The 12,538-nt window shown below is 43.7% G+C and overlaps 2 protein-coding genes across 2 annotated transcripts in view; one reads left to right on the forward strand and one right to left on the reverse strand.

Annotated features, from left to right (window-relative positions):
• Positions 1-5,345, reverse strand: part of EXD1 (exonuclease 3'-5' domain containing 1) — a 30,525-nt gene extending 25,180 nt beyond the window's left edge. The window contains 2 exon segments of the mRNA XM_075532290.1: positions 2,533-2,803; positions 5,204-5,345. Of these exon segments, the coding sequence (XP_075388405.1) occupies positions 2,533-2,665 (133 nt within the window). The 5' untranslated portion in view covers positions 2,666-2,803; positions 5,204-5,345.
• Positions 5,346-5,895: 550 nt separating this feature from the next.
• Positions 5,896-12,538, forward strand: part of CHP1 (calcineurin like EF-hand protein 1) — a 51,024-nt gene continuing 44,381 nt past the window's right edge. Inside the window, exon 1 of the mRNA XM_075530906.1 lies at positions 5,896-6,111. Within this exon, the coding sequence (XP_075387021.1) occupies positions 6,045-6,111 (67 nt within the window). The 5' untranslated portion in view covers positions 5,896-6,044. The remainder of the gene's footprint in view (positions 6,112-12,538) is intronic.

The raw sequence follows: 12,538 nt of genomic DNA on the forward strand, positions 1-12,538 counted from the left end.
ACTAGTGGATCATCCTACTGTAAGGCTTTCAAAATGGACATTCTTAGCTTCTCCCAACCAGCAAACCTGTGCTTCTTTTCGTTTATATCAATGAATGGCATGACTGCATACCTAACCTTTTAAGTCACATTTTCCATCGTTGATTATTTAATTCACTATTCTGTTGCTGAGGTCCTCTTCCAAGTAGACTGGACCTTCTCCACTACTTGCTACACCCTTAGTTAAGAGTCTGATCATCCCCCACTGTCTGTCTGCACAGTTCCTCTTTCCTCCCTGCCTTCACCACCCATCTCTCTGCTCCAACTCCTCCTCCAGATGCATGTCTTGGGGTTGGTACCTGCTGCTTTGTCCACAGACTGCATAACACTAACAATCACGGATAAAGATACTTGTTTGACTTCTTTGTAAATACTTTTAAAGAGCTCAAAGTAAGAGCTCATCTTTTGCTTCTAAAAATAGCAAAACTTAGAGACTCACTAGCATTTTCTTGAAATTAAGCTCCATTATTCATTGTGATGAGCATACACAATTACTAGCAGCAAAAGTAAAAAGGTACACCCTTTATAAAAAGTTATTTGGAAAAAAAAAGTTATTTGGAAATATGCATCAAAATCACTTAAACCGTCCATAACTTCTGGCCATTTCACTTCTGGGAACCATCCCTAAGGAAACAAATCACAATTCCAAATAGAAGAGTTCTTAAGCTTTGTGCTTTGAAATGTCTATCCATTAAAAATTTAAATACCATGAGAAAGTTCTTGTGGTCATGTGAACTAAAGAAAAATGCATATGCTATATCAGACTTTTGATGTCAACTAGATAAAAATCTGTGTAATTAAAGACTGGAGAGAAGCATATCAGAATCTTCCATCTGGACTGAATGCTTTGCATAACAATCATGTGGCATTTACTGATTGTTGCATACTCAGAACCATTGTCCAGATGGCAGCATTCCCCTCTTCCTTGTAGGTAGTAGTGGTCTGGGATGCCAGGACCTCTGTGACAGGTGACCGACTCAGCTGGGAGAAATATCCTTTGGCTCGTTGCCAGCTTTCCTTTTCTGTTTGTAGAGCAAGCCACCAGCCATCAATGGAACTCAATGGTGGGCTAGAAAGATGAATTCTGGATCTCTGGTGACGTTGGGAAATCGCTTCTTCGGTAATAAAAGGATGAACTCCTAACTGGTTTAAGTCACTGCAGGTGGGTCTCCGTTTCCAAAATGGAACATGGTTCCTAATTGACATCGTATCACGTTTGTTAGCAATCCACTTACAAATCGCTCACATTGTTCCTCATCTCTTTTAAAAGATGACCATCCTTTCAAGACGTCCTTTCTGCCTCCTCCAGCTTGATCTTTCCTCACATCCTCATCCTGAATGGACTTACAGTTTTCTGAACGCACCATGTTTTCATGTCCCTATGCTTGGGTAGCACAGATTGGTAAGCCCTTGATTACTACCTGAAAGATTGGTGTTCTGAACCCACCCAGAGGTACTGCAGAAGAAAGGACTGGCCATTTGTTTCCAAACACCCTATGGGCGTTTTGTTCTGTACCCGTCGGATGGCCATGAGTAGGAATCAATTTGATGGCAACCAACTCACTAACGTGTCTTTGTAGATGCTGCTCTTCTACTGGAAGCAGTGGCTCCCCAGGGAAGACCGAGCACATCAGCAGATGGTCTCTAAATTCTTGGATCCCACCCCAGACTGTGGAATCAGAAACTCTGGGGGTGGGGCCTAGCAAACTCTGCCTTTAACAAGCTTGCTCCCAGGTGATTCATGAATAAAGTTATTCGAGAACCACCGATTTAAAACTATCCCCTTAAAAGTTTCCCTTATTTTCCATGCAGTGATCTACTCACCCAGATGCACTGATATCGTCATTTCCAACCCCCACACTCCCAGATCTAAATTAGCAGACGCTTGGTTTTCCCTGAGCTGTGGATTTCATATCGTATCACATACACTTGTCTCTGGGTGTATCTCCTCACCAGACTGTTTTAAAGACAAGGGCCATATTATTCCTATCTGGACCAGTGACACCTAGACCACTGCCTTCTGTATGAAACAATCAATGTATGAATATTTAAGGATTTAATGTTGCAAAAGCTTGCTGCCAGCCCTGCCCTAGCACACACACGCCCACCTATTTAACTAACAATCTACTGGTAACTTACCAGTAACACTAACCTCTCAAATGTCGATTTTATGTTTCAATTTTGAACTTAACATGATCATGCCAATAAAACATCTCCCCTAACAAGTTCAGATTTCAGCTGGGGGTGGAGGTGGGAAAGTGTATCTACTGAAATGATTCTCTCAACCAGAAAACAGAAGTGAGGACAAACATATGCAGGCATGTTGCTGTAATAGGGGACAATCACATTCTAACCTTCCTCCCACCCATTCCTTCCCTAAAGTAGGAAAGAAGCCTCCTTCCTAGTTGTGCATGGGGCACAAAGGCATCCATCAAACTTGACCATTAATCTAGTGAAAGCAAACGTGGTAGAAGACTGAGAATCAGACTGCGACCTCTCTTCAGGACAACAATCTTGCTAGGGTCCACGTGCTGGAGCACCCCGTCGAAGACGCCACAAAGCAAGGTGAGTTTCACCCTTCTCCACAAATTCTGATGGAGGAAACTGTAGTCATTGCTGGGGTCCATGGCATGCGATTCCAAAAGCGGCCTTCAGAGAATGCTCTTCCAATAGCCGCACCCATGGAAATTAAAGAGATCTATAATGTTTACACGTTTGTTTGTTTGGGTTTTGAGGGCATGGGATTATTTCCCCTTTCCTCATACCTGTGAGGGACAAGAAGAAGAAAAGTAAGTGAACTTAGTTTTATGACTCATTTTAGAAAGTTAATGAGAAAAGGATGCTTGTAAGCACCGATTCTAATTCACCCACGGGAAACGGAATATTGCAAGATTTGGGGCAACAGGCTTGGCTTCTTTGTCTATAAATTAAATATAATGGCATCTTCCTTTTAGCTAAATGAAACAAGTCAAACATTTAGAGTGTCTTTTAAAACTATTCTATTTGTACTAGTCTAGAAAAAATAAACAGAACAAGTGAAAAAAATTTTTTTACATTGGCAAAATACTTTCCAACACACACTACAGTGAATTGTTGACCAAGAAATGGCTGGCGCATAGCCTCTTCTGGACTAATAACATATCCAGGGTTTGACATTGCTACCAAAGGAACCATAAGTGCCTGAGGACTATCACCATTTACATGTTATCAGTCCCTTCCATGATGTCACTGCTAGAGCCACTGCCTTCCACCCTGGTCACAGCTCAATGGCCTGTGGGGGCATCATCAACAAATGGCAGAGAGCCAACTGCCACATGCCACATACTTGAAGATTCTTGTCAAAATGATGATGGAAATATAGAAATGCACAAAGTAAACCAAACGAAATCCTATGTCCTCAAAATAATTATAATTCATAGTAGACTATACCATTATGTACAGGATCTTTTTGTTCCCCTTCCTTCTTAAGAATCTTTTCAAGTAATTCTGTTCTTGGATGCCTTGGTTAAACTGAAAAGTGGCTTACCTTTGCCACATTAGGATCATTCAATAAATGAATTTTGCAATTTGTTCAACTTATAAAAACACTGATGAAGTAACTAGGGCCTGATTTAACTAGGAAAAGGCTGGGAAGTTAAAGAGCAGTTTGCCAAACAACTTTTATTTTTATGACACTTTATGGTCTCTTAAGTGCTTTCACCAATATAATTTCATTTGATCCTTACAATAGCCGTTACCTAATTTACAGCTCATGAACCTGAAGCACACCTGCCCAAAGACACACAGCCAGAAGATAATAAAACCCGAACCAGAATGAAGCCCCTGGTTGGGGGATGTGTATGATGTTGTGTAAGGCCACGTATTAGACCTGGAGAACAAGAAGGCACCAACAACATAAGGTACACACGTATAATATAACACAAGGCTAAATGTTAGGCTAAGCAGAAGCCACCAGCATTTGAGAAAGCTGTGTCTTTGTTTACTTTCATCCAAAGGCAAAGGAAGAAATCTTTACAGAAACAAGAAGGGCCTAAAACTGGAGAAACCTAGACCAGAGGATGTACACTGGTACAGATAGAAACTAGAAACGCAGGGAATCCAGGACGGATGATCCCTTCAGGACCTATGGTGAGAGTGGCGATACTGGGAGGGTGGAGGGAAGGTGGGATGGAAAGAGGGAACTGATAGCAAGGATCTACATATAACCTCCTCCCTGGGGGACAGACAACAGAAAAGTGGGTGAAGGGAGCTGTCAGACAGTGTAAGACATGACAAAATAATAATAATTTAAAATTATCAAGGCTTCATGAGGCAGAGGGTGGTGGGGAGGGGAAAAATGAGGAGCTGATACCAAGGGCTCAAGTAGAAAGCAAATGTTTTGAGAACGATGATGGCAACAAGTGTACAAATGGGCTTGGCACACTGGATGTGTGTATGGATTGTAATAAGAGTAACATGAGCTCCCAATAAAAGGATTAAAAAAAACCGGAAAAACCAGTCATTAATGGAAAAAAAAATCACGTATAGTCTCAAAGGTAACTAAAAAGAGTTTGTGAAATACTTAGAAAACACAAAAATTAAACAAATGTTAAAGGCCATCAGAAAGTTTTCCCTATCATATTTGAAATATAAAAAGAAACTCCTGTGGGTTATGTAGGGGCAGATTCAAAACGTCATTCAACACAGGCAGGCTTCACTAGGTGAGTCTAGATCAGACCAAGCAGAAGACAACTGCGTGAGACTTCAACTTTGGCCCTCAAGAAAGGTAGAAACTAAGTCGCCAAAGCCCTAGGTAGGAAAAACTTAAGCCTAGGACGGTAAATTGACCTCGGGCAATTTGCTAAAACACGGAGTTATCAAGCACCTAGGTGAGAAGTGACTGGCCAAAAATGGGTTCTTCCGTATCTCAAATCAAGCTGAAGCCACAGGAAAAGACCTGGTCCACCTGAACTAGAGTAAACAGGCGGTTTTAAACGCATTCAATGAAAACAAACAAGAATACGCCATAGGCTCAAATGCAAAGATCACTTTTAAGACAAAATACGAAATTTCAAATAAATGGTGGTCCATACGCTAGATCCACTTCCTTCTGCCCTTAGGGTTTCCTTTCGAAGCAAGTTTGAGAAACCTTAATCCTAACTTCAGCCAAACGGCGCGTTCCTTACATTTCAGACTGGAGCTGAAAATAACAAGGGACTGCTGCTGTTCAGGAAGAAAGTGGGGGGCCACCAGGTCATCCAGCGGTTGCTATCAAATGAGAGTCTCGAAACAAACAGAAGAAAAGTACTGGGTGCGGCCCCCAAACCACCGAGGGCACGCAGTGCCCCTCCCCCACTCCCCACCCCACCCCACCCCCGGCTTCCTCGGGCGACCGTTTCCCGCAGAACCAATCAGCGCGAGGGACCCGGGCTGGTTCTGGAGCGCCCTCCGTGGTCCCGAGAAGAGCGGGCCGAGAAAAAAAGAAATGCAATTCCCAGGGTGCACTTCCCCCGGGGCTACACCCTACACTTGTCCTCCCGCATCCTTTCGCTTCTCAAGCCCTGCCGTCTAACGGGTGGGAGGGAGTCCGCTGAGACCCGAGTCCCCTACGCGGTCTGCGGCGGGTTAGTCTAGTGCAGGGCAGCGGGCCCACGACGTTGCCCTTTTAATTGCAAACGTTCGCGCCCGAAAGGCATTGCCGATTTAACGCCGGCGGGAGCCGAGGCTCCGGGGGCGGAGTCTGTTCGGAGTCCGCCCCCGCGCGGGCGCCGGGTGGATTCAGTCTGGGACTGGGGGTGGAAATACCTACGTCGGCTCTTACGCAAGGCGCAGCCTCTTTCCTGATTGGCTGGCCGCGGGTCCGCCCTCCTCCGCGCACCCCCGCTGGGTTTTCTCCCAGGTCCGCCGTGGTAGCACTGCCCTCTCCCTCCGTGACCCCTAGCCTTCCCTCCCCAGCCTGCCTCCCTCCCTCCCTCGTTCGCTGCCGCTGCGGGCGCCGCTGCTCCCGGAGGAGCTCCCGGCTCGGGGATGGGGTCTCGGGCTTCCACGTTGTTGCGGGACGAAGAGCTGGAGGAGATCAAGAAGGAGACTGGCTGTGAGTTGGGGCTGGGTGTGGGAACGCGGCGGGCGGCTGGCCTCGGACCTCAAGGGAGGTGGTCGCCGAGGTCTGAACAGGGTGTCCCTGAGGTGTTTGGCCGCCAGCGCTGGAGCTTCGAGGGCCCGACGGCTGAAGGACCTGTTCTTCCAGTTGCAGCTCCCCAGATTGGGCTCTGGTTCTTGTGGGGCCGCCTCTCCACTCATAGACAGGAGTATCTGTCACCCGTACGGCGTGACACCCTCTTTTCTCCCTCCTCCCCCTTCCCATCTAAGCCCTCCGTTCACCGCCCTCCTATACAGAGGCCTATGGAATTATAGGTAAAGCCCGAGAAACAAATCCCAGGAACTCTTGATAGATCCTGTAAAGCACATCTGTTTCCGTGCCCTCTGGGCAAGAATCACAAACCACTCACTTCTATGGGAAATCACAAGCAGGTTCTCGCCTTAAACTGGAAAAATACACGGAGAAGCCGAGACCGTGTAGTAAGGGTTTGGGAGACTTGATTTGGTGACATGAGGACAAGAGACAAGTATACGGGATCTGAGGATAGGAGATCTTGCCGAGTCTAAGCTTTTGGAGAAAAAGTACAGATTCCGCGACTATTAGTTTTCTGCTTACGTTGAGGATGATGTGGTCCTAATTTCAGATAGATCAATAATCTGCTCTGATGTTGTACTTTATACAGTTTCTATTGAAGTTGGATGCGCTCCAGAAATCCCAATTGATTGATAATTTTTTTTACAGTCCACTGTCTTCCTCATTCGCTTGAACTAGGGAGCAAGTGGATGAGTACTTTCTCAGTAATCCTCTATGAAGTCTTGTTGTTTTTAATGAGTTTATGATCCCTGCCTTGGATAATGGAGTAACTCAATAGGCCATATGCAGATGAGACTCGAGTCCTGGAACCACAGCACCGGAGCCATTAAATGCATCCTGTGCTTTCTGACAAGTTCAGCTTTCAAGAACCTGGAAGGGCTGTCATCTAGCCCACCCCCTTGTTAGATTGGTTTACCAGCATCCCCTAACATGTGGCCAATTAGTCTCTTCTTAAAAGACCTTTAGAGAGGACCAAGGCAGTCCTTTTCATAATTTAGGATGAATGACAGACTGTAACTTGCTACTTATAATAGGCAGTATGTAGTTGGCCACATGCCTGAACAGCCAACTTAGGACTTCCTTCAACTCTAGGAGTAGAAATATAGCAAATATTAGTACATTTTGGTGCAAATATTAGTACATTTTTGGGGCCATTACTGCTCGCCACACATACAATAACTTATATTAGGGGTGACACCAGGATTAAAGAATCTTTGCTTAAAATAGTCAAATAAAGAAGTATAAATCGTAGTGAGAAGAGAAAGCTCTTCTTGTCTTAGAGCTAAGGGAGCAGTAATCCAATTCTTGCTCATTTCTGTTTGGCTAAGTGACAAAAACCTGGGTCACTACAGAACTCCTAGTTATGTTCCCTTTTGATGGTAAGAACTAAATGCTGTTGAAAGAGCTATTTTCCCAGTAGCCACAGAAGGATTCAAGCATGATTTTCATTCACTGCCAGTGCAGGTGTCAAGATCGAGCCTAACGGCCTAATGCAACAGTATTGACTGCAGTGACTGGTCAATCACATCTCCTCTGAAGATGGTGATAAAAGATGCCACAGCTTAGTTGGAGAAATTAGTACAAGAGATTTGTGATTAGCATCTTGACGTAAAATAGCTGCCATTGTGTGGCACCCTGGCTTCAGAACTCAGGGAAGAGAGAGTCCTTTGTGATGCATGGATGACCAGATTACAATTGGATGTTGGATGGCATCCGAGAGCCACTTCCCTACCCTGAGCTATCCATTTATCCTGTCGGTGGCCTCACCATTAGTGGTTTCTGAAACCACTAATTTTATCATAATGTGACTACGTGGAGGTAGGGATAATGCTAAAGGATGAAGTAGAACTGCCCCAGAGGGTTTCCTACGCGGTACCTCTTTTCACGGACAGATCTCCAGGTTTTACCTACTGAACCTTTAGTTAGCAGCCACGTCTTAGCCATAATGGCACCACCGAGGTTCTGTGGGAGGTAGGGCCAACTGCTGTGCAATCGATTCTAACTCATAACAATTCTAAGAACAGAGCTGCCCACAGGTTTTTTTTCAAGGCTTGAATTTTCACAGAAGCAAACTGCCACATCTTTCTCCCACGAGTGGCCAGGGGATTTGAATGACTGACCTTTTGGTTAGCATCTGAGTGGTTGAAACTACTGTGTCTGATGAGGAGCTGATACCAAGGGCTCAATAGAAAGTAAATGTCTATAAATGAATGAAGGCAACATATGTACAAACATACCTGATGCAATCAATGTATGGATTGTAACAAGAGTTGTAAGCCTCCCCAATAAAATGATCTTTAAATAAATAGATAAATAGATAAATAACCATGCATTTAAATAAATAAATACTACTGTGCCTGTCACCAGGGCTCCTTGGAGGTAGAATATGTTCTGTTTTTCTATTTCTTACTCCATTAAGACTTTGGGGAGCTATCAATCAGGAATGCTTTAAGTTGAGAACAAGCATAAAATGTTTCCCTACTCCTTTTGCCAGTAAGAAAAGTAGCATAGTCGAGGGAAGCCGACTTTATTTTCTTTGTGAAAGTTTTTCATTAAAATTGATGTAAACATACACAGTCGGCTTCACAAAATTTTGTGGAAAAAAAATCCATTATCTTTCAATTCCATTTTCCATGAACTTTCTGAAGCGTCCTCATATTTTCCGTATTCTACTTTGATTAGAATTTACATATGACTAGTGAGTATTTGAAATGTAGTCCCTGTCTGGCAGGGACTTGTGAGCCTCAGTTTCATTATCTGTACAATAGGAATAGTTTTAAGACTTAATTTATGTCTGATGTGTAGTATCATGTAGGTGTGATTTTTATTTTGAAATAGGAATTATCTACTTGGGAAAATACCATTTGCATGAGCTAGTTGTATAAACTGTTTAGAGCTATTTAATGGGAAGGGGAGGCAGCTTGTATGCTTGTCCCATTTTCAGCGGCCATTGGGATCAAGTTAATTGCAAGTGAAATAAAACAATTTAAAGGAGTGGAAATCATGATATTTCTAACAGTTTTAAAGAACACCTTAAGACACACTTAGTGTTGGTATAGAATACTTGTTACAATTTTTTTGACTTTCACATTTCCATCAATTAAAGGTCATTTAGATAAAAGATGTATGTAGGGGAGAAGATTATAAATATCTTGAGGGTTCCTATATTCTCCACTCTTAGTTCACGTTCCTGTAGTGATAGCCCAGCTATGAATTGTGGGAAACTTTTTTTTCAGTAGCCACTTAATCTGCGAGAAACAATTCATGCCAACTGCGTAGTGATGAATGCAGATTAATTCTTTTTCTATTAGGTTATGTGGTATGAGGAAGGAGTTAAACAGGTTTAGGAAATTTGTTTTTCAAAAGGGTGAGGTTTTGTTTGTTTGAAAGGGTGTAGTGATGATAGAACTGGGGTGGATTTCTTGCTTGCTTGTTTCAACAAAGCACAAGCCTGCTTAAGAACCCTTCCCTGGGCTAGAGTTTCAGTGGGAGGTCAGCTTCAGACCGTCTCAAAATGCAAGGCCCCTCCTGCTCCTCATCTACCATATCACCTGAAGGGTCTGTCACTAGTGTCAACTCTTTGTGTCACACCGATGTTTTCTCTTCCCTGTAGATGCAAATACACGATATTCGCATTAAGAGCCACTAGCTAGCTGATTTCCAGTGATGTGATTCATAAAGCTTACCCTGTCTTGTTTTAGCTCAAAGTGTGGTGCTCATTTGTTGCCGAACCACTTGTATATTAAAGGAGTCCTGATGGTGCAGCGGTGAAGTGCTTGGCCACTAACCTCATGTTTCAAACCCACCCAGGGACTCCATGGGAGAAAGAGATGGCAGTCTGCTTCCCTCAAAACTCACAGCTTTGGGAACCTTACCGAGCGCTTCGACTGTCTGATAGGGTCTCTCAGTTAGAGTGATTCATCGACAGCAGCTTTCTCAAGTGGTTGGACATGTTGAAGAACAGGGCTCACCTGATTGCTAGGGGCAGGTGGACCCGAGACTGCAATAGTCAGAGGTGCTCTCATTTTAAAGACAATTGACTTGAGCAGCAGTTGCTAAATTCCCTGATTTTTAGGGAAGAAAAGAAAGGCACAAAAGTAGGTTCGGTGCCTGGCAAGCAGCACACACTGTTTGGAAGAGAAGGAACTTAGATCGTGCTGGGAAGGCAAATCGATTGTGGATCGTCAGATTCAGGAGTGCGCCCCTGCTCCCTAGAATGTTATGATATGGAAGAGTTAGAACACTAATGAGCACTTTTTAGTGTATAGATTCCCTAAGAGAAGAAGTGGGCTCTTGGAAGACAGTGGTTCCATGTTACGGGAAAACCAGGGTATGTTGAGGTGTAGTGTGTTCAGGAAAAATCGTTGGAGTGCAGCCTTCAACTTGCCATTCTTGTATCTAGAGCTACATTTGACTGCGTTTGTATGAGTTACGTGGGTTGTCATCTGTTCTTCCTGCAAGACATAGACTAAAGGCAAGGACCCTTTCTTAAAAAGAATTGTGGTACTTAGCTCACCAAGCTTTGCTCACCTCAGCGTTCCTACACATACAGTTCAGTGGCATTAATCCATCGCCGCTATCCAACCCCCGATTTCCATCCCCCTGAACAGAAACTCAGTGCCTCCCAGGCAGAGACGCTTCCATCCTTCCCCCAAAACCTGAACTCATGGCAACTCTATAGGGCAGAATAGAACCGCCCTTACGGGTTCCCAAGGAAGCCTCCTCTTTCTCTCGCAGAGCATGTTGCGGGTTCAAACTGCTGCCCTCGTGTTCAGTAGCTCAGTTTGTAACCCAGGACATCACCAGGACTTCTTCCTCCCCGACCCCTCTGCCCCCAGGAAAACGCTTTAGTCTAATACGTTGGCCATGATAACTTTTTCCTGTTTGTCTTTATTCTTCCCTCTGTCATTCCTCCTTGGTGCTGGAGTTTCTCTGAGTAGGAGGCAGTGGTAATAGGAAGTTTCTAGAGTCCCATAAATCATCTTCCAAGAAAATAAAATAAGTTGCCCATCAGTGGAGTAAGATATAGCCATTCCTGAGAATAGCTGTCAGCTCCGGAGACTTCCCTTTAGGTTCCTAAGAAGAGTTCAGGTTAGGAACACCTGTCTTGAGGGCTCTAACTTCCGGGTGAGAATAGTTTCACTGGAGACATGTCCTTCCTCCACTTGAGGCAGTTCTAAGAAATTGCTGTGAGTGACCGAGAGCTGTTTTTCAGAGGAATGAGGGTGTTCTGAACACTGCGTGCTTTATGGTTTTGTCACTAACTCAGAGCTTGCTTGCTTCCCTTCTTTTCTTTCTCCTTTTCTCCCTTTACTAACCAACATCATCATAGTTTTAGTTTTTAAATGTAGGACATCGGTTCAGATGTGACTATAAATTTTGCCCCAAATTGTCATTTGGCTGTACATATTGTCTCTGGTTTCTACATATCCCAGTGCCCTGAAGATAGCAGTTTGTCATCGTTTGGCTGTTTATCTACCAATTCTTTTTTAATATACTGGTACATTATGAGCGGGACCCTGGTGGCTCAGTGGCTGCACATTGGGCTGCTGACTGCAAGGTTCGCTGTTTAAAACCACCAGCCGCTCACTGAGAGAAAGATGGGGCTTTCGACGCCCATCCAAAGGTAGTCTCAGAAGTTCACAGGCTGGGCAGTTCTACCCTGTCCTACAGGGTTGCTGTGATATACATCGACTCAGTGGTAGTGATTTGGTAAATTACAGTCATGAAACCATAACGTTTTCTTTTTACGTAAAAACAACGCCATTATAAATTTTGTTTTTATTCTTCCTGAAATAGAGATATACAAATATTCACTGAGGGAATTCTTAAAATCTTAGTATAATAGATTTTAGTACTCATTTCAGATGATAATTTAGAGTAAAAAGAGTAAGGTACATGTTAGTTGAAAAAGTTGGACTACCTCTTTTGCTGTGGTCTCTCTCTCTCTCTCTCAATCCTTTCTTTCCCCCAACCCCCTCTCTCCCCTCTTTCTCTTCTTCTCTCTTCTCTTTCTCTTCTCTATCACCTTCTCTCCTTAATAAAAACCCATTTGGATCACCAAAAAAAAAGAAAAAGTTGGACTAGTTGATCACATTTCGCGTAGTAAATCACTATACACACTTACATAGTCACAAAGGAGCTTTCCTAAGGACATAAGAAACTGTTAGAACGTTTGCCTCTGGCAGGGGCAATAAAGGCCTGGGTATTTGGGGAACATTTCATTGTCAAACAAACTATTCTGGGTATTTTTGCCATATCATGAGCATGGATGATTTTCTCAAGTTAAAAAAAAGTCTAAGAAGATGTGATGTCTTTTCGTGTGTGT

This window comes from Tenrec ecaudatus, chromosome 14 (assembly GCF_050624435.1).
Source record: "Tenrec ecaudatus isolate mTenEca1 chromosome 14, mTenEca1.hap1, whole genome shotgun sequence".
NCBI lineage: Eukaryota > Metazoa > Chordata > Mammalia > Afrosoricida > Tenrecidae > Tenrec > Tenrec ecaudatus.